The sequence below is a fragment of the Gymnodraco acuticeps genome, unplaced genomic scaffold, assembly GCF_902827175.1.
Source record: "Gymnodraco acuticeps unplaced genomic scaffold, fGymAcu1.1, whole genome shotgun sequence".
NCBI lineage: Eukaryota > Metazoa > Chordata > Actinopteri > Perciformes > Bathydraconidae > Gymnodraco > Gymnodraco acuticeps.
The window spans coordinates 1192767-1214922 of NW_022991628.1; the positions used below are offsets into that span (position 1 = coordinate 1192767).

The window sequence follows — 22156 nt, forward strand, 5'->3', positions numbered from 1 at the left end:
TGTTGGCAGATCAAAAAGGATTTATTAATACACAAATTGCTTTGGACAGATTAAATAAGTCTGGTTTAACAATCATTTAACACGTTTACTGGTCATTAATGTTAATTTAACTGGTTAACAATTCACTTAAGACATGTTGCATACAGTATAAGAATCACCTGCTTTCTATCATCAGTACTTTTGTAGTATTCACATCATGGAGAGAGACATTCTATGAACTGAGTTAGGAAAAAATACCTGTTGACATATTGTATAGAGCAGTGGTTCCCATTTTGTAGATTATTTACGACTTTTGAATCCACATAAATACATCAGCAAAATCCAGCTTACTTTGAGCATGTGTTTTAAACAGTTTAATCCCTTTGTGAATTGTTTCCACTTGCGCCGTCATTTAATTTCTTCATTCAGCGGGAATTCAAATTAATTAATCCTGAGTCCAATAACCATCAAAGTCACTCCAATAGTGCTCCTTAATTACGCTTTCATCCTCATTTAACAAAATACTTCGCATTCATCCAGTTTGTGACAGTAGTTGTAGCATTTTTGAGACTTTTAAACTTTAATTACCACTGTTGCACCCCCCCCCCCCCCGTGTGTGTGTGTGTGGGGGGGGGGGCGGCAACTTCCAACAGGAATCATTTGGGGGGGCTCTTGGGAAAAAAGGTTGGGAACCCCTGGTGTAGAGGACCAGTAGTGATAGTTTATGTCAGTCTGTTTAACATTTCCCAAATAAATCTTGTTATTAACCTAAGCCGCTACACAGAACAACCATTTCAATGATTAATGGCCTTCTGGGCGAAATCAATGAATCATTCCACATTAGTAAACATTTTGTGCTGAACGTGCAGCAACACACATTGGAGAGGCGAGTAGTAGCCATACTGTACACACAGAGGACTTCCTGCTTTCACACAATTATTAATGTGCTGTTCACACTGTATGTGTTTCTTGTTTGGCCTGAACTGTTAGTGAAAGGGGATACAAGCACAGGTGTTGAATGTAAAATATTTTTGTCGTTAGACTTAAGACATAACTAGCAGAATTAGTATCTTGAATTACTGCACATACTTGCATTTAAGACATGATTATGCCATCAAAGAGTTTGACTGGTGATTCCTCTTTTTCTGTCAGTTTTACTTTGAAGATTTTCCTTACAACAACCATGAGTTGGTGACAAATAAAATAATAGCTGGTTAGTTAGCAGTGTATATCTATACAGTACACACACAGTGTATACATGTGGCATACACTAAATGACTGAGTGAGATGACAGATGAAGCTAGTTGTATTAGCAAAATGTACATTTTAATTACAAGAAATCTACAAAACAGTCCTGTCAAACTCACTAGTCCATTGTACCAAGATCACATTTTGAAATGTTAAAAGGCCAAGGCGATTATAAATGTGCTGTCGCCTCCTGCAGATGTACAGATGGTGGAGTTTGATTTAGCAGCAGGACAACAGCAAATAAGCGCCTGGATTGGAAGATAACTCTTGTTAAATGACAATGGCATTTGGTAAGAAACGAACTTAAGAGCATTGAGTTTGCAAACAGCAGCGACGGCAGTATAGAGCAGAAGAGGACAGCAATGACTGAGAGGGGGGGGGGGGGGGGGGGGGGGTCAGAAAACAAAGGCTCTATCTGTAACTGCTGCTTTCTTTCTTGTCTTTATCCAGTATTTTCTTCTACAGCAGTGTTTCCTCCCTGGCTGGATAAACTATGCCTCAGGGTGTTTTTTTTTTTATAAACACCCTGTCTGCCTAAGATTTAGATACCATACTACAGAGTGAAAATCAGTTTTAGTCACTGTTGTCAACAACAGTATCAGTCACTGTAATCTGACTCAAACTGCCAGAAGGGCTTGTGAATGGTTTGGAAACACTTTGATTCCCCAATATGGTACAATATGGCCTCATAGGATAAATGAAATACTTTATTTTAATATCTAAAATACAGCACTTGAAAAAGGGAAAAACTTGACTGTTATACATGCCTAAATATTTAAAGTTATTTACTTTTTAGCACCAATACACAAAACTTGTGCTGCCAATAGAGAATTCACAGTATTAACTAGATGTAAAGGAGATTCCCTGAGTTATCTAGTGTTAAGGCTTCAAAACGTACTTGTGATTGTTTGAAAAGAGCAAATATTGTTCAGTTTAGTTTCTATTTTTAATAACGACCTAATCATGTGAGGTTATTTTAGTAATTAAAAGCGATCCAGAAAAAAGCTCAGGCTTATTCAAAGATGGCAGGATCACGCGAGGGACTTATCCAGGTGTACTGGGAAAACACATTTGATTACTAGAGCAAAGATACTGTAGTTCACCTATAGTTTGTCTTCATAGTAATATTTCTCACATGAGAGCATTCACAAGTGTTACTCTTAAACCCAGAGCAGGCTTAAAATGTAAAGCTTAACAATCAACATTTGTACAAGAATAACTAAATTAGCACCTCTTTTGTATTTTGATTTACATTTTAGACCTAAAAAAGTGTCTTTTATCCCCACCAGTTATTTCCTGTCACATTTAATCTATCTAAGCTATAATGCATAATATTTGTAAGCTGCACCTCTCTCAGCCTCACTCTCCAACCAGTGTGTTTTCTTCAGTTTTCACATGTGTGGTCCTTCTCAATCATAGATGCCCTTGACGCGTTTGTTCTGAGGGTCAAATGGAGATTTAAGATGGGCCTTGGCCTTGTACGTCACTCCCATCTTCTCCAGGGTAAACTCGCCGCTCTTTATGAAATCGGCACTCACCTGATAAAGAAAGGAAGAGAGGGATCAGAGCATGGAAATATGAGGTGGGGAGGGAATTTACATTTGATATAGATGAGGAGGATGACGGAGATTAAAACAGAGAGGAAATTAGACGACCAATTAATCCACGCTCTTTGTAAAAAAAAAATGTGACTTCTCCCAGCTGACAGAGCGCTCTAGAGCAGACAATTTCACAGCAGTCGTATCTGACAGAAGAGAACGGCGCTGGAGTTATAAAACGCTGAAAGCATTCACTCATGAGTCAATGTCAGCTCCTCGTAACCCAGGGAGCACATTTTCACAGACTGACTCCCTTCTCCCTGCCACACACACACACACACACACACACACACACACACACACACACACACACACACACACACACACACACACACACACACACACACACACACACACACACACACACACACACACACACACACACACACACACACACACACACACACACACACACACACACACACACACACACACACACACACACACACACACACACACACACACACACACACACACACACACACACACACACACACACACACACACACACACACACACACACACACACACACACACACACACGAGCTCTCTCTCTCTCATCACCATTTAATTTCAACTACTTCCATGTTCCAGGTATGGCGTTGATGCCCTTGTCTCACTTGGAATGGTGAAGTGTTACACACACTTGCCAGATCCATTATTTACCTGGGTTTTGCTGCATTTAGTCCATGATTCTTAAAAGCAACCATGCAGCACTTTCAGTCTCACTGTATTCTATTAAGATGAATGCCCCCAGGTTTCTAAAGTGACTCCACAGTATATTTAAATCCAAAGCTCTAGCCAGGTGCTCCTATTACCACACAATGAAATAACAGTGTGCGGGTCCAAATTATTCAAAGCACCTATTGCAGACATGTATATGAAACCTTGCAGGTCAGAGTCTTCTACTGTAATTTGCAAAGCCCAGTCCAAGTTGTTAAGGATAATGCAATTCCCACTGGCATTTTCAGAACAGTATCATAAGGATTTACAAATATTATTTCAGCCACCTTTGAGCGCTCAAATAAAAAAGGGACAATTAAAGGGGCCCTATTGTGCTAATCTTTAGGTTCATATTTGTATTTTGTGTCTCTACTGTGACATGTTTTCACACTTTAATGTGTGCTGCAGCAGCTCTTTTCACCCTCAGCTCTGATTGGTTAGCTGGCCGGCTCTGTTGGGATTTGTCAACCGCTTAGAGATGTCCCACAACTTAATCACGTACAGTTTGTTGGAGCGCTAGCCAATTGAAGCGCACGTGTTACATAGTGATGTCATTGTGTTACGGAATTAATCAAAGGAGTCCAATCGAGGCGTTTCAGGCAGGGGGGGGGGGGACACTTTGGGATTTTAGCCTTTGCAGACCATTGACATGCACCAAAACCTATACAACACGCTACAGGAAAGGAAAACCTCCCAAAAGCATAATAGGGCCTCTTTAAAGACGTTAAACTGCTTTTGGGCTGTAACTTAAATTAATTAACTTCATACTCCATCTTGCTCGGCATTATTTGATGGCGTTCTGCACACAGGCATAGAAGTATAACTGCTTAGTTTTCAAGGAGTACATTCACTTGTCAAACCACTGATGCATGTACAGAACTCAGTCTGACAGCCAGTGAAATAGTTTGATACATTTTAATGGTGTACCCACTGCCTTAATACCACAAAGCAGTGAAACAGTGAATTAAAAAAGGAAGAATAAGGTAGGAAGCAAGGAAAGAGAGAAGAGAGCGATCAAGCGTACCATAGAGTGCAGACATTTATATTGTTCTCTATACATGGGTCTGAAGAAGACTCTTACAAAGTTACTTCTGTTGAAGTCAGTGATGTGATTGAAGGCGATGTGCTCTGTAATCCTGAGTGACAGGACACTAGATCGCTCAGACCTGTCTGTCTGACTGTGTGTGTGTGTGTGTGTGTGTGTGTGTGTGTGTGTGTGTGTGTGTGTGTGTGTGTGTGTGTGTGTGTGTGTGTGTGTGTGTGTGTGTGTGTGTGTGTGTGTGTGTGTGTGCACATGTCTGCATTCGAGTGAGTGCATCTCCAAACTGTAGTGCTCGTCAAAGCCAGGAGTCATTCCGCTTTGTTTTGTACTGCTGGTCACGACTCAAGGATGGATATTAACCAAATGAGCACACACAAAGGCACACATTCGATCACACAGATGTGCTCGCAACGCAGTGTGTGTCTAACGTTGTGTGTCCATGAGCACAGAATCGTAGATACGGATCTATATAAAGCTAAAAAAACAAAGGATTGTTCTGTTTAATTAACTAAAATAGGCTCTTTGCCTTAGAGCACACCACTTCCACCAATAACTTTGTGTTTCTCTCTTGCTGCTTCAATCCTTCTGTTTGATGTTCCATCTGTTATTTTGTATGCATCTGTATTATTCACGAGAGAGAAACACCCAAAAAAAACCTGTATGCTGGCCGATAACACTTATGATTCAGTCTGAGGCTATTATTGATAAAAGAATCAGTCCTCAATCTTAAAAAAAGAGCACAACGGCATAAAACACAAAAAAGGAAGTAATGATAGGTAAACAGTGTGTACAATGTGTATGTATATGTTCATGTGTTGTGAGTTTAAGGTCTTTACCACTCCTCCATCAGGGTTGCGGATATATCCATATCCGATAGTTTTGTCGATAAAGAAGCCATAGTCTGAACGACGTAGGTGACCAACAGGAGTGCCGTTACGGTGAACTGCTTCCAAACCAAACATGGAAACTTTCCTGAGGGAGAGACAGAGGAGGAGAGTGTTTAACAGTCAAACACACAACACACATTCATCTTGCACACTCAGCTAATTTATTGTCATGTTGGAATGTTTCTTTAAACACAATTAATTTGATCTGATTCCAACACTGACTCGCTCATGCACACACATACACAAAATCCCTCTTATACAAATACACAAATACTATTATAATACGCATATTCACACTAATTATATCTGTCAGGACCAATATGCCCACTTTGATCAAATGTCTTTCTCGTAAAGAAAGCAATGTTTTCATCTCAGAAAATCTCCTCAAGATCAGAGGAAAAACATTTGTTTTTGTTTGACCATCATGCGTTTGTAAGATTTGTCTTCCCATAACTCAATCGAGAGTGTAAACCTCATTAAAAATGAATATCAACTGAACCGTGATTTGGCGTCTGAACCAAGTGGAACATTTTGAATGGTTAATGTGTTTTTCGGACAAAGATCTAATGGAAACGGATAGTCATGTTTAATAAAATAATTTGCAGAGTGTTAAATGTCTAAAAACAGAAACCACAGAAGGGAAAATCAATAAATATTAAATTAAACTGCATCTCCATCCTGACACACAATATCCGTACACATGGTCTTCTTCATTACATTAACTCACTGCACATTTGGTAAATGTATTAGTATTAGTAAGTAAAGTAAGACAATTCTTTAAATTATTTTAGGCTTATGCTAAGAAATCTATTTATGGAGGAAGTCTAAGTGGCTGCAGGAAGCTTTATTTTAACTTTTTCTTTTTACGTCAGTGCTCAAATGTGCGATTGTTGTAAAGATAATTTCATTCCTAGTAGCATATAATCTCAGTCTTTACTTACTCATCAATGGTGAAGCAGACGATGCGCCTCCTCAGCCCCTCCTCCTTCTGTTTCTCCAGCCTATCACGGCCCTGGAATGGGATGGAGCTCTTCATTTTGCAGGTGAAGCCTAACCCTGACTCGAGAGGTGTGTCATCAGGGCGAAGGTCTGCGTGCCAATGCCTGTAGCCTGATTATTAGGGGGGAAAGGTAGACATTAGGGATGAGAGGCACCAAGGGACTGTTATTTTAGGGGTTAGTGATTTATTTAAATAGTTACCTTTCTCTATGCTGAGTGAGTCTATGGCCCTGTAGCCTGAGTTGATGATGCCGTGCTTTGCCCCAGCAGCCATGACAGCATGGTAGACCGGAAGGCAAGAGTCTTTGGGTATGTGCAGCTCCCAGCCGAGCTCTCCGACAAACGACAGACGCATCGCCCGCACCTGGACCAGAGAGAGGAGGCTTAGAGAGATGGAGAGAGGCTGGTAGAGGCTGTCATGCCTTTGCTTGTGTTCAGACACACACACACACACACACACACACACGTTTTAATACTTTTAAATGAGCAGATCTACCGGTAATGAATCTTAATATAAACAGCAGCCACCATGTGCAACAACTGGAGAGAGAAAGTCAATAAATCAGGATAGAATACATGGAATAGGATAGAAAAAGATGCAAGGATAAGATAAGGTTCACGCACATTGAAAGTGTAATCTCCCTTTAGAATTGAATGTCCAATTAGGTTGAATCCTAAAAAATACCTTTATGGGGATAAAAGGTGGAAATGACTGCAGTGAGTAAGGGGGATGGAGGTGACAGGGAAAACAGAATCAAAACAGAAAGAGCAGGGAAGTTGGCAAGGCCTGAGAGGCGGGAAAACATGTACCAGATAATGAACAATAAAACTGAGAAGGAAGAAAAGTAAATGCTACAGATCAAAAAAGAAAAAGGATGAATGTTATCATCAAAAACTACTCCATTGTGAATATTTGCCATGGAAACATTTCAACACTTCCATTGTAGAGTTTTGATGAATGCAGCACAAACAGTGTTAAATATGGCAAAGCTTTCCCCCAAAATTACTAAATGTAATATATAACAATGCAAAATGGTGTGTTTAAAACTACAAGTAAACTAGAAAAAGTCTGGAAATAGCTGAAGATACTGCAATGAACTTATGGAAGCAATCAATTAGGAGTGAGTATCTTGTCTTTTGTCTTTTTTTGCACTTCTGAAACACAAACGACTTCCTTGTGTTTCTCCTACATCTATAGGATTCACTAACGTTGAATCAAAGGCAGGCTGAAACTTCACTTTAGTGAATAGAAAATCATCCACTATGTTATGCAGTTTGCAACAACAGCTGTGTGGATTTCCATGGGAGTGCTTAATCTTTTAAACTTAAAGACAAGAGTTTAAGATGACTTCTGTGTCAGGCATATATCATCACAATACAAACACTATGAGAATAACACCTAGGTTGAAGGATACCAGAATGATTAGGATGCAACATTATTTATTTAAAACAAGTAGGAATGCTTAAGAAAAAAAAGGAAAGGAAGCGAGCGAGAAAATGTGGGAGGGAGTGAGAAAAAGAGAGAAAACTCTCCAACAGTTTCCCCAGTGGGTGCTGTGACAGCCAGGCCATCTGGCCAGTCAGGGATCACCCTGGGCCCCATACAGTATGTACGCCATGAAACTCTGGGGAGGACAGTACATGTAGGCCGACGCAACACAAAAAACTCTCCGCCAGATACACAGGCGATAAACTCACGCAATCCCTATGCACATACTATCTACCAGGCAAACATCAAATATAGACACAGAGCACAGACACAAGTAAAATATTGCATACAAACATGAATTAATCACCGAACACGCATGCCAGCACACTGCATCAACTGGGAGGAGAGAGAGTCTAATGAGATATGAGGGGGGCACGGGGCAGAGGGAGAGAGAGAGAGAGAGAGAGAGAAAGAGCGCTCTACTCTCGCAGCAGTGCAGCCATTAAAATGTCACCCGGACGAAGCCAGCAACCAGCTGGAACACAGCACAAGCAGCGCACACTAACACTTCTGCAGAGCTGTGAGAAGATGCTGACTGCAATCATGGGAGCGTTGTATAATTTATTCAAAAGCAACTAAGACAGATCGAGTGTGTGTGGACATATGCGTCGCTGCATGGGCCGGTACTACATGCTCCGTTTGATCCAAGGCCAGGAACAATGTGGAGGTCAAACTGAGCGGCCGAGGCTTCAGTACCTTACAGCACGTGATGGTGTATGCATGTTAGTGAGTGACCACCGCATGCTGGAGCCAAACTGTTTGCTTTTGGCTCGACTGTTTCCAGCATGGTGGCTGGCAAAGAAATTCTCAGTTTACGGCCAAACAGTACACAAACAAATATTTGTTGTATGCCTTCGTTCATTTTTGTAGAAGGGATATCCATGCTGAATGCAGTAACTGTGCAGGAATATATATTTTCTTCAAATAGTTTTCTATCTATGTTTTACATTTTTGTTTTGTTTTTACGTCTGCACCACAACACCAAGTCAAATTACTCGTATGTGTTAATATACCTGTTTCTGATTCTTGTGATTCTGAGTAAGAAGTGGGGTCAACCACATATTGCCTTTGGTTGTAGTTAAGACTTCTCCATTAGAATTTGATTCGCAGCCAGAAGCAAATGCTTTACTCGCCCCTCCGTACATATAGAGCGTAATTTAACAGGAGGTTGTTGCCAGTATTAATTTGGCACATTTGACCGTTCCCCCAACTGTTTGGAAAACAGAATAATGTATAAATATATGGTTTTCCAATTGCTTGTAAACAGCTGCGCAGTTACTCTATGAGTTTGGAGTTGAGTTAGAAAAGAAAGGTCAGGACAGACATCTATCACACAAATGCATGCACATAGTCTCAGATTTCTGCTCACTTAATGTGTGTGTGTTCACCTGATGCCCTGCTGCGCTGACAACTTTGTGGGTGGAGAAGGGGAATGCTTCGTTGCTCAGGTCGGCGTCCAACACCTCCTGCAGCACCTCTCGACTGCACACAGAAACACAGAAACAGAGATGCTCAGTCAAAATATTTACACCTGCACAACTGCTGTGGAGAAAGATACTAGATTTGCTTACTCGAATATCAGATGTTCAAGAAAGCAAAACAAAACGAACACTTATTATATTTGCTATAGAACCATTTTCCCCTCTCCCACAAACACACCAATAATTAATATTACATAAAGATGAGTCAACAGAAAGAAACACTAAGTTTAGCTTCCTATGCTGCGTGTGTGTTTGTGAGTGGGCAGGTATACAGGCAATATTTTTGAAACAGTGTGGCATGAAGCCAAGGCTGAAGATATTTGGGGAGAGAGTCCAGGTTATGTTTGCGTGTGATGTACATGCTTGTGTATCTGTGTGGGGGCGTCCTACTTTTTTTTCCTACAGCAATTGATGTGTTCATAGTTGGATGTAGAAACGGGGATGTTCGTATGTGAATAAAACATTTCTTGCATCTATGCATGAGTGAGCCAGTACTGTATAATGCACAGGCTAATATTCTCTTCGGGCTGTCCTCCAGTTTCTGTCTTCCCTTGAGTAACTCACTGAAGTCCCAAGACCAAGAGCAAGGCCAATTAGCTATATGTAATCAGTGACCGTGTGTGTGTGTGTGTGTGTGTGTGTGTGTGTGTGTGTGTGTGTGTGTGTGTGTGTGGGTGTGTTTAGCCGGAGTCTAGCAAACAACCAATTTGTTTCTCTGACTTGCCACTTAACTGTGGCTCTCAGCTGTGAATCAGATTATGAATACATACAGACACACATATGTCTTCTCTCACATGATTTAATATATTATCAATATGGTTCATAATTACAAGGCAACAGATGAGCACCCTGTTGCAAGCTGTGCGAGCAAAAAGCTGCAAATCCAGATACTCCTTCTTCCGGAGAATTGGAATTCTCTGGGGGAGAGATTAATTTTTTTTTAACGCTGCAATTTTCCATCTCCTCAAACTTTAAAGAGATCAATTGGCTATCTTAGAAAACAAACCCCAAACATTGGAGGGTCGATTTTAGCAATTCCTCATTTGTGGCAGAAACAATAACATGGTAGCTGGGATTCATTATGTTACTGTTCAACGCTAATCTTGTTTATATTACCGATACGCACACATGTGATTTTAATACAAACACTCACAAGCTAAATGCACTTTGGATGTTCAGAAAAACTCAATGAGCTACATAATCAACCTTTTATGAGCATGTGGGAATTCATATATACACACACACACACACATACACACACACACACACACACACACACACACACACACACAGTATATATTGACTTTCTGCTGCTAGTGACGCACTGATTTCTGGTTTGACGTAAGCAATAAGAGCAAGAGCAACAGAAAAATCTGACAAAGGGAAAGAGGACACAGAGAATAAGCGATTGAAAGGAGAGATTTAAAAAAAGAGCTGGATAAGATCTACAGAGACATGAGTCTGACAGTGAAGAAACAGAGGAGAACAGAAGATGAGAGAAAAGCCTCAAGGAGAAGAATAAATCGACATAGCCCACACAGAAAACAGTGTGGCCTAACCCTGCTGCTGGGGAGAGGGAAGAACAAAGACGCAGGGTGCATGGAGGGGGGGGGGGGGCAGAGGAGGTGAGAGGGGAGGAAAAGATAGACGAGGAGTTCAGAGACAGAGATCGGGGAGAGGTAAAAGGTGGCCCTGCTTGCTATCGGAGTACAACAAAAGGAAAACTGCAAGAAGAGAGTGACAAACTTGGACTACAGCCCATGTCCAAATGTGAGGTACTGTTTTCCCACGTACAGAACAAGATTTCTCATCCTGACAAATAAATCAATAGATGATGGTTCTGATGGATGAGGGTAAAAGGGAAACTGTGAGTCTCATGTTCGGTTATGTTTCATTTAAAAAAACTGAAATGGAGAAAAGACATCACAGTTCCTGGTTGTCCTCCATCTGTCAAATCTGCAGGCTGTAAAATGTCATAGGTGTAGTATAAATGCAGTAAACAGAGTTGTTGACATTTATACTTTGAAGGTCACCACTGTAGTGTTAACACAGGGGAGTCCTTATGGCAGGGATGTGGGATAAGAGATATGATTCTATAGGATTACCTTTCATTACTAATATCATGTAGAGAACAGTAGAGTGTACGGATTAGAGGCCTAAGATAACATCACCAGTGTCTACTATAATGGTTATCCTATAATATTCCTGGATTCATTCTTTGGTCATTAGGAAAAAGTAAAGTTAATACAAAATACCTAAAGCTGAGCCATTTTAAACCATAACCCAGAGAAACACAGAGTATTAGACAAATGAAGGGGAAGTTAAGCAATCACTACTAATCATTATAATTCATAAAATCATGGATGGTTGATAAGATATTCCACTCAGGGTTATAATCATAATGTGCTGCAGGTCTCCCTTGAAAAAGAGATCGTTGATCTCAAATGGGATTTTACCTGGTTAAATAAAGGCTACAAACAAACAAACAAACAAACATAAACCTAAGCTAAAACTGAAAGAATTAGCAGTGACAAATATTGTCATAATATGGAAATTAATAGCCTTTTAGAAAAAATAAACTGAACGATGTTTTTTCTGATTTAAAAACAAAAATAAATTATAAAGAATTGGTTCCAGTTGTTTTCCTATAAAAGCAGACAGTATGAATTTCTTTCAATTCTTCCTAGAGTAAACAACAGAAAATGAAAACATGATTTCTTTACAGCAGATGAAATGATGCCGCAATTGAAAAAATGAATTAATACAAATTATTTGAAAAATCAAAGCTAGTATTACCTTCCCTTTGCTACAGTAGGTGACTTACTAATAGACAAACATTGCCATGTAGTTGCTCATGCCTTTAACTTTTCGCGTTTGCATGATTCAGGTGAAATATTGACGAGTCAGGCCCATGAACCTCTAACCCAAGATGCAAACTGTTGTTGACACATAGAGCGCCATTGATTTGTATCATTACCACTCACCCAGATGAGAAATAGATTTAAATTAGCTTTGAACGGTTTACAGCATCAGGAAACAGCCAAGGGCTCCATTAAACGGCAGAAGTACTCTTTAACCCCCATGTTTCTGTCTCCTGTTTTCAATCACCCTCCGTCCCTGCACACTGCCTCTCACCTCTTACGCCTATGGCCTCGAGAATGGGCACTTAACCCGCTTTCCTCTTATCGATCGTACAGCTCTTCCTTTCTGTTTCACAATTGCTTGTGTCTAGGATGTGAATCATAACGCTTCTATTCTTTTTTTTTACTCTCTTCTCCAACCCTCTTCTTTTGTCCTTTTCTTCACCTGGATCCATGAATCATAAAAATGTCTCCATTCATTCGTAGCCGCCTACCATCACTCTTTTGTTTCCTCACCTCTTGGGTCCCTGGATGCTGATCATCCCCATGTCCTCAGAGTGGTCCGTTAGCTGGCAGTTGAAGCCTTCATCCTGAAGAACGGTTCTGATGTGGTTCCAGTTGTGTTCTGCCACGCCTCCTCCAATGGCCAGGTAGTATACATCACCTGGAGCAAAGACAGGAAAGAAATTAAAATTGGTTAAGTGGAGTAAAGACAGCTGACAGAAAAAACACACAACAACAAAAATACTATACTATGGCATATTCTGCTGTTACACATTTTGTTGAACATAGCTTCCAAAAAAGGAAACAGAAAAAAAGAAACATCTATTTGTTTACTCTTTATTTCGCCTCTCCCTCCCAAACACTACTTGTCAGTACTGTAGGATGATAGCATCAAAATGGCAGCACAGAGCTCTGCAACCGGCTCCCGGAAGTTTTGGTGTCTGTTTCTCCATAAGAGGAAACTCCAGAGAGATTCAGTCATACATGTCTGGAGAAGATTCCGTTTTGCGACATCTGCGACAAGCAACAGCATCAGAGTGGAAAGTAATAACCATTTTTTTCCTGCTTGTGTTGTAAATTAGCTTGTTAGCTTGTTAGCTTGTTGCTTGCAGTAGCTGACTGAGTTATTGGTTTGAAACATATCCAATCATCTCTAGTGGGATGTTTTGGTAGTTCACTTCAGGGTCTGGTTTACATGGAAAAACCGGCCACACTACCACGTTTGCTGTCAACACTTTGATTGATGTAAACTCTGTACTGCTCTGCGCTGAAGGTTTCCCGTTTCTTTGCCGGTGTTGTGTCAACAGCTACACAACAACAATTGCCTTTCAATGTTATGACATACCAAATCTAGCTGTGTTTGAAACACAGATTTTAGGAGTGCACAGGCATCGCCCTTTTTCAGCACAGAAATGTGAAATTCTCTGCACATGTATTATTCAGTTTAGACAGGTTCATAGATTTTAGGGGATTTAAAAATAAGAAAACACATTATTAAATGGAGAGGGAATTTAAGTACAATGACAAATAAGATGGCATTAAACGCAACAAAAGAGATACAGGAAGGAGCAAAATGATGGATAAAGACACAACAATACGTTAAACAGAGCTAAAGAACCATAAATCCAAAATTAGATACAATGCAATGACAGATACATCCAGCAACAGATAAATAAATTGTTCAAATTAAAATAAACAACACTGATGTGATGATAAAGAGAAAACTGTAACAATAGAGAGAGCAACAGATATAGCAGTATCACAGACAAAACACACTGTGGCTCACCATTGGACTGTGGGGCCAGGGGCATGTTGGCAGCACCAGGCTCCAGTCTGCTCACCGTCAGGTCGGCCTCCGTCCCTCCTCCCTTATTCAGCATGCAGGTATACACAGTGGAGCCTAAAACACACAAATAAACAATGAATTCCTCTGGCAGAAATTGTGGACCAATTTAAAGTGTGCAGTCTCACAGAACGTAATCTCAGAACAAAAAATAAACCCGAACTTTAGGTCAATCTTCAGTAACCCATTCTTTGTGAGTTAACCAGCTTCTGACCTTTTGTCTGCATTTCCCCACCCCCACCTTTGAGTAGGAATATAATGTTTTTTAATAAACTCAAGTGTTCTTTTACTTCTTTCACAACTTGCTTTAAAGGGGCAATCATTGTCTGCCTCTAGAAATACACAACACTTAAACCTTTTCTTTTTGTAAAATAGTAACCAAGGAAACATGATTACATAGCTTAATTAACATTTTCATAAAGAGAACATGACTGAAATATTTCACTTATGGTAGAAGTCTGTATTTATTTACAGAAGACAAATAATAACATTCCCGTTATCCACGGCCAACAAGATCTTCAGTGATGTGATAATGTGTGTCTGTCCCTCTGTCATCTCTCATTGAAATAAATGATTGATGTTACAAGTAAACTGTCACTGCTACTAAAGGAAAGGCTGTCTGAATGTGTTAGCGTAGCATAAGTCGGCCCGCTGAGACATTAAATATTCTCGGAGCAAGTGTGACCACTGTGATTGCTGTAAGTGGGAAAGCAAGGTCAAATGATGTGTCATTTAAGATGTTGAGAAAGCATTTCAAAAACCACCTTCGTAGGTGGGGTGAGATCTAGATGGCATAATGAGTGGAAGATAATAAAGTGGTATTAGATGTGAGCACAAAAGAAAATATGAAAACAGTTTACAGAAAATAAACGGCAGCAGTGCAAGCTGAAATGGTTATTCGAACAATTGAATGCACTTTTTTCTTAATGTAATTTAAGATGGAAAAGCGGTGGCTTATGAAAAACGTTTCCATGGATGAGATACTCTAAATTGGGAATATGCGGTTATTATCTTTGAGAGTGAATAATGCTGTATTCAATAACTGTATGTCTACCTTTTATATGTTATGCTATTAAATTAGTTATTACTGTATTTTCAAAACTGTACAGTGCTGAGTTTAATATATATTAAAATTGAAAAATGGCAAAAACTTCACATCCATAAATTGAAGCCGATTGTATTGTGTGCACCTAGATGATGTTATTGATCAATTTGCTAAAAACTGGAATCACCTCTTATACCTATGTTTTTCTTGGTCCCTTTAATAATTGCTATTATTACAAAGATAAGATTACGACATAATTCAGTCATCAAATGTATTTATTTACATTTGAAATAGTTTTTGCTCAAAAAGAAGAAGACTGAAATGATTCCATTTAAACCATGTCGCTACACTGTTGCATGACAGGGGACAATACTGTTGGAACAATTGTTTCCCGTTTTGATATTACACAACTGCTTTTACAAGTTAAGTGCTCCCCATGACAAGTAGGGTGGCATGTGCAGGTCTCCTTTTAGTGGTGGAACCTTTGAGAGACATTTTCCAATCGCAGACAAAGAGACTTTAAAACTAAAAGATATATCTGTCCTGGCATTCTTTCAGAACTTGAGTTTCTGACATCCCTGTCAACACATAGGAGAGGTATCCTATTCAGGCATAAAAACAGATAGTGGTTGAAGTGAGAAATTGGAGGAAAAAGTGGAGAAATAATAGAATATCCGCATAACTATTTGTACCATTCGTACAAAGCTGTCATTGCAGAAAACAGGAACAGCTACAAAGACCAAAAACTAGCATTTAATATTTGTTGTATTTGAGATTTTGTCAAAGATTACTGTTTTCCTAAGAAGTTGGCATCTGTTTAAGTCCTTCCTTCCATGAATTTGCCCTTTTTATTCTGTCAATCTTTCGCCCATCTGTCTGTGTGTGTGTGTGTGTGTGTGTGTGTGTGTGTGTGTGTGTGTGTGTGTGTGTGTGTGTGTGTGTGTGTGTGTGTGTGTGTGTGTGTGTGTGTGTGTGTGTGTGTGTGTGTGTGTGTGTGTGTGTGTGTGTGTGTGTGTGTGTGTGTTCTCGTTGCAGCACACTGACCCGACTTCTTGTTGACATCAGCCGTGAACAGCCAATCAGCTGCCTTCTTGGCATCTGGTCCAGTCAGATAGAACTTTCCAAAGTAGGACATGTCGAACACCACCACGCCATTTCTGCACGTGAGGCACTCACTCTTAATCTGCAATCATAAAAGAAAAATCCCAACACACATTTAATCAACAGTCCGTGACTTTTTAAAGATTTTTAAAGCTAGATCCTTGAAGGAAAATGTCATACAACTGTAATTTTAAATGAAAAACAGAGTGGTGCTGATGTGTTTGTTTGTACTTGATGCACCAATAACCTTTCTGACTGTTCTCTCGTCACTGTCATGATTGTTTCCCATGAGGACACATGTGCCCTTTTCTCACGGGAGCCTTCACACTCATCTGGCGACCATGAGTTTCTTTTTTGACCCATTCACGTTTATCAAAAAAGGAAGCGGCATGTAATCAAAAAACATTACTCTATGAATCACACACATCTTTACACATTTACGCTTGATATCTTACCACTTCATGATGAGGAGGGAAGTCAAAGGTATACTCTTTGCCCAGCAACTCGTTGTATTTGTAGTTTTCATTCTTCTTAACGTCATAAGCCCCATAGTAATCGTAGTCTTTAACCTTCGAAACAGACAAACAAGCAGTTACAGGCTAATTAATCATCCGTGCTTCCATGTGAGCAGAGGACAAAGCAGTGAGCCAGATTCTGTTTCCTTGTTGTCCGTTTTTGGCAAGCCTTGTGGGAGAATTTGCATCTTAATTGTTTATGTTTCTCCAACTGCCTATGTCAATACACAGATGTGAATAAATCATTAGCGTGCACATGCTTGTGTACAATAAATGAGTGCAGTGAAAGTGTCTCACAGGAGCGGCCCCATCTTTGTTGAACCAGCCAGGTCTCTCCCAGCCGTGCCTCTCCTGGAACACACAGCCCTGCTCCGTCAGCACCTAGGACAAACAACAACACACACATACAAAGACTTCAAATCAGTACATGCAGCTGAGATATATACAACCGTTAACAAATCGGGAATCAGTACATAACCGACGAGTAACATTGATCCAAAACATTTAGCTGAAGGACACTAAAACGCTCCATAGGGCTGAAAGGCACTCAAAGTTCAATCACTACAACCCTTCACATTACGCATACTGATTTTATCCCATGTTACAGGTCACCTATTATGCAAAATCCACTTTTTCATGTCTTTTATACATAAACATGTTGTCCCCTCTGTGTAAAGAGATTCTGAAAGTTTCAGGAACAAATATTAGCTCTCTTTTTCTCCTGATCCATTTATATAAAAACCTGTCTGAAAACGAGCTGATCCGATTTTGGCCACTTTATGATGTCAGAACGATTTTTTAGCCAATAACCAACCAAGGTACCCCCGCCCACCTGATCACCTGAATCTCCTCCTAGAGCACCATTGTGTTCTTTTTAACCAAATATCACGCAGAGGGGCGTGGGGAGGGGCTCCTTATTTTCATCTAAAGTAACAGACACAGAATCAGCACTTTTGAAACAGGGCTGAAACAGAGGGGATTATGGGATGCTGCAATGATCTGTTTGGTATTTGGAGCCAAACACTTCAGAGACATGTTTTGTATATATCTGAGACCTATAATATATTGATGAAAAACAGTACAATAGGGGACCTTTAAGATACAAATATATACAATCAATGATGATGAGGAAGTGCAGCTTTTAACTGAGTACAACACAACAAATATAGTACACTTGTTAATCCTTGATTTCTTGACCAGTGTTAAAACAAGATATTTCCGCGCTCCCCATCGTCCTTGTTAAAATTGACAGTCGCCCACAGGTATGTACCGCTATGCTCTCCTCCTAGCAGGCAGCTAGCTGTCTTTTGCCAAAACTTCCCACACCGAGCTATAATTACCCTCTGTGCTACCGAGGTGGAGAAAACGTGGAAGCAGCAGTGTCAGAGCTGGCCTGTTTGTGCTCTGAAATAATCTCGAATTGCCTCCTAAAAGCAGACAGTCTCATTATTTGCACAGCTCCCTTGGCAGATCAAACTCCTTAAGTAGCTCTTAGCTATAATACATGACGCCGTGATGAGGAGCAAGAGCGAGTATCTTTAACAAAAAGCTCATTTAAAAAATAATAATTAGACTTCTTGTGTTTTTTTTCTGAGTTACTCAGCCACCCTTGCATTTATCTGAGGCACTCCGACAGCAGGAAGGCTAGTTGCTAGGTGATGGCCCTCGACGAGTGATTAGCAGGGGTCTAATGGGCTGGCAGCCTAGGGTTGGACCAACCCACTCTCACAGGGAGCGTGCTCTCTTTCAAGCAACAGTCCGTCTACCTGAGAGCGACTATTTGTGTCCTTTCAGTGCTCTGTACTGTAGCCGGCTAGCATAAGATCTGATGTCATAATTATACTGAACATAACATGATAATACCTGATCCGGCACTTGTTATGGCTAGAGGGATCTGTAATAGTGATAAATTGAGTCATACTGATACAGTGTTGTACAACAGGATGGAAGATATGCCTGTAAATAACACTGCATGCTGACAACCTGTTGAGCATTTGAAGTGTTAACCAATTGTTATGTTAAAAAGTATCTTCAAATGCTATTGGAAATGGAAATCACCAATTAAATGTGGCCTACAAATATTTGTAATGATTAAGTTTGCACTGCAGTGGAACACAGAAGCAAACTCTGGCCACGGTACATCTTTTACGTATTTCTATTGCTGCCTGCACGCGCGTCATACGTCAATGGTGTGATTCTCTCAGGACAGGTGATACTCTCTTTTGGAAAAGACAGGGGATACAAAATGACCTTGACAGCAATACTTGGATTATGCTGCAAGTAAGGCTTTCTAATAAAAAGCAGCACATCTGTTTTAACCTATGGTTTTAACTCAAGTTCTTGTGAGCTGTCAATCATGCAAATTAAGTCCATCATTTTGAAGTACAACATGTGTTTTTAAAATCAGTTCAAAAAATAAAGCAGACAGTTATGAATCTAAAACAGAAGTACATTCAAACACTTGTTATGAATCCACAATCTACTTACTGAAAAACATTTAAATAAAAATCAACATCACGTAATGTTAGTGCTCATTCTGTACAACATCTTAAAGAACCTTCTGGGAAATCTGGTTGATTATGCATGAAAGGTGTCGGAGAAGCTTAATAAAACAAGCTGTAAAGAAAGCAATGATCTACAAAACACATTGACAGCATCACTAATGCAATTTGTTTGACAGTAATCCTCTCTGAAAGAATGCCCTCATGCGTAAGCGGGGGTGAAAATCGCAACAGTTAAAAGGTAAATGAAGTCTGGAATAGGAGAGCAAGGGTATGTGGGTCATTAATGCATAAAATATGGTGGCGAGGCCCATTAGGAGTTTGTGTCTGGCTAAGGAGAGAAAGGAAGCAGAAAGACATCCGAGAACCGGTAACCGAAGCTAAGTGTCTCATTTATACTACTCATGTTGGCAAGGATGGCATTAATAAGTGTAGCTGCAGGGGGTAAGTTACACTGCTAACTGCTGTCTGCCAGAGTTTGATACCTCATTCACACCAACGCAACTCCGGTTCAAGCGCCGTGCTAGAGCTTTTCAGGTTCAGAACCGGTTCTTCGGTTTGGCTCCGGCTCTTTTCACACAGCCAAACTGGATAAAACGCAGCCTTGTTGTTGTTGTTCAGGAGTTGATCCCACCCCTGCCCCCGCCTCGATGTAAGCATGAAGTATGCGGTGCTTTTGCTCTAGCCGGACAATTTTTTGGTGCTCGAAACGAACCGGATTCCGGAGCTAAGAGGCTGTTCCGCTGCGGTGTGAACAGGAAAACCCGGTGCTTTTCAAGCTCCAGCTCCGAACCGGCCCTGAAACACTGTTGGTGTGAATGAGTTATTAATCAGCTTTTTGCCTCCAGATTTGAGCAGAGAAGACAGGAGGAGAGAGACATATAAACATACAGAGAGTAATGAGCGAGAAGGGGTCACAGTTTGACAGATGATATCTTTTTAACACTTACATCAACAGTGCTTCAAGACGAGCTTGGCAAAATATTAAAGGATAGAGACATGAAAGTGTATATTCAGTTTGTTCTACAATCCTATTTGCAGCTGAAATGAACTCAATTCAATGTGTTCTCTGCACTGTTGAAGCCTGCAGAACCTGGGGTTCAGTGGCATTGTTACTATATTGATTTTGCCTCATTACCGTCTCAATTATCCAATCAGATGCTGCGGTTAAAGAGGTCAGAAGAGGGAGAGAAATGCCGTAACCGCTTCTTTTCTCGCACATAAAAACAAATTGGAGCGTGAACAAAGACAGTGGCGATCCCAGAGGAGAGAGAGGGAGAAGCAGACATTAAGTCTGAATAGAAGGATGAATAGGAGAGAAAACTGATTTTGGAGGACGTCAAAAAGAGAATACCAGAGAGAAATAAAATTGAAGGCCGTGGGTAGATGCATGGGGGAAAGAGAGAGGAATAAATGGCTTGAGAAGAAAACGAGAAAAAGAGGTGAGTCATGCAACCTCTAAAAATATAGGAAGAGATTGAAGATGCCAGGAAGGTTATATGGCAGCAGAGAAGCTCCTGCGACTTAGAGAGTGAAGCAGGTTTCATCTATGTTAGGAAACCTAGTCAATATGGGTCCAGAAAGATTCCCCCTCAGCTATGTTCAAGCCAAAAGGTCTAAATCCTGAAAGATTCACAGCTCTGCCTACACTTTTACGCAGAAAGTCAAAGCCCTGCTTACCTAACTGAAAGTGTTAGAATAGAGCCATGGTTATACTTAATGTTTACCAGATGGAGGAACATTATTTATGAATATGGTTTTGTAACATCTCGGGGGAAATAAGCCAGAATAAGAGATAAAATAAAAATGTGTGACTAATGATACTCTTCCAATAAAGACACAAACTGAATACTGTGTGTAGTCACAATATAAATAAATACAAAAACAACAGTCTACAAATATAACAGGGACAGACAAAGTGGAGTTATTGAGTGTTCAGTATTGTCTGTTGGCAGACAATGTTAGATTACCCCTTTTTTGCATCATTTATAACAGGGCTTCTCTAACTCCGGACCGAACTACAAATCAATCCGGACCGAACCCTGTGTCCCATTATATCAAAAATACAAAATTATACAAAATTAAAAAAAACTTTCTGATCCTGATGTAAATTAATGTATATTTTCTTGTGTTGTGAGAATAAACGTGCATATATATTTACTTGTGTGCGCGAGCGTGACACGCATTGCAGACTGCAAGTTAACCGCAAGTTTACCTTGACTTTCTAATGCTTCTAATGCCTTTTTTGCATTTTTGGGGACTTTACTGGCATTGATCCGGACCAGTGACCTAGTATAAAATTCACAAGTGGACCTTTAATAAAAAAGTTTGAGTACCCCTGATTTATAACATGTTGCTTTCAAACCCAAGGTGACTCAACTTAAATGACTCATCAAACCACAGTTGAAAGCAGCTTGATTAAATCGCACAAGGAAACACACACAACCGGATGTTTCCTTGAACTCTTCAATACACACCCCTGAGGCGTTCATGTACCTGATGAAAAGGATCCTTCCTCATGTTGCGGCTGGCCAGCGGCTCATCAAACGGGAACACCACAGAGTAGTTTTTAGCGTACGACTCGTGGCTCCTCTCTCTGATCCACTTTGGGTTGTCTGTCAGCGAGTTATGGAAACGTCTGAGACAGGAGGGAGGCGAATTCAAAAGATAAACGCTCATTAGAAGTGACACGCATTCCAATTTCATTAAAACGTTTTTATTCTGGTTCCTGCTGTCCTTTGCTAGAATGCTAAGCTGATTATTAAAAGCATGTTTCTGCTTTGTAGGGTGGCGCCATCTGTATGAAACTTACTTTGATCACTGTTTGTTTTTATACAGGCT

At 40.2% G+C, this 22156-nt stretch overlaps 1 protein-coding gene across 1 annotated transcript in view; it reads right to left on the reverse strand.

The window, feature by feature from the left end:
• Positions 1 to 2: 2 nt before the first annotated feature.
• Positions 3 to 22156, reverse strand: part of sardh (sarcosine dehydrogenase) — a 45545-nt gene continuing 23391 nt past the window's right edge. The window contains exons 12-22 of the mRNA XM_034198124.1: positions 21812 to 21953; positions 17112 to 17195; positions 16755 to 16868; positions 16243 to 16381; positions 14097 to 14210; positions 12824 to 12971; positions 9354 to 9447; positions 6678 to 6840; positions 6419 to 6587; positions 5427 to 5562; positions 3 to 2765 (exon numbers count right to left, since the gene is read on the reverse strand). Coding sequence (XP_034054015.1) covers positions 2637 to 2765; positions 5427 to 5562; positions 6419 to 6587; positions 6678 to 6840; positions 9354 to 9447; positions 12824 to 12971; positions 14097 to 14210; positions 16243 to 16381; positions 16755 to 16868; positions 17112 to 17195; positions 21812 to 21953 — 1432 coding nt within the window. The 3' untranslated portion in view covers positions 3 to 2636. The remainder of the gene's footprint in view (positions 2766 to 5426; positions 5563 to 6418; positions 6588 to 6677; positions 6841 to 9353; positions 9448 to 12823; positions 12972 to 14096; positions 14211 to 16242; positions 16382 to 16754; positions 16869 to 17111; positions 17196 to 21811; positions 21954 to 22156) is intronic.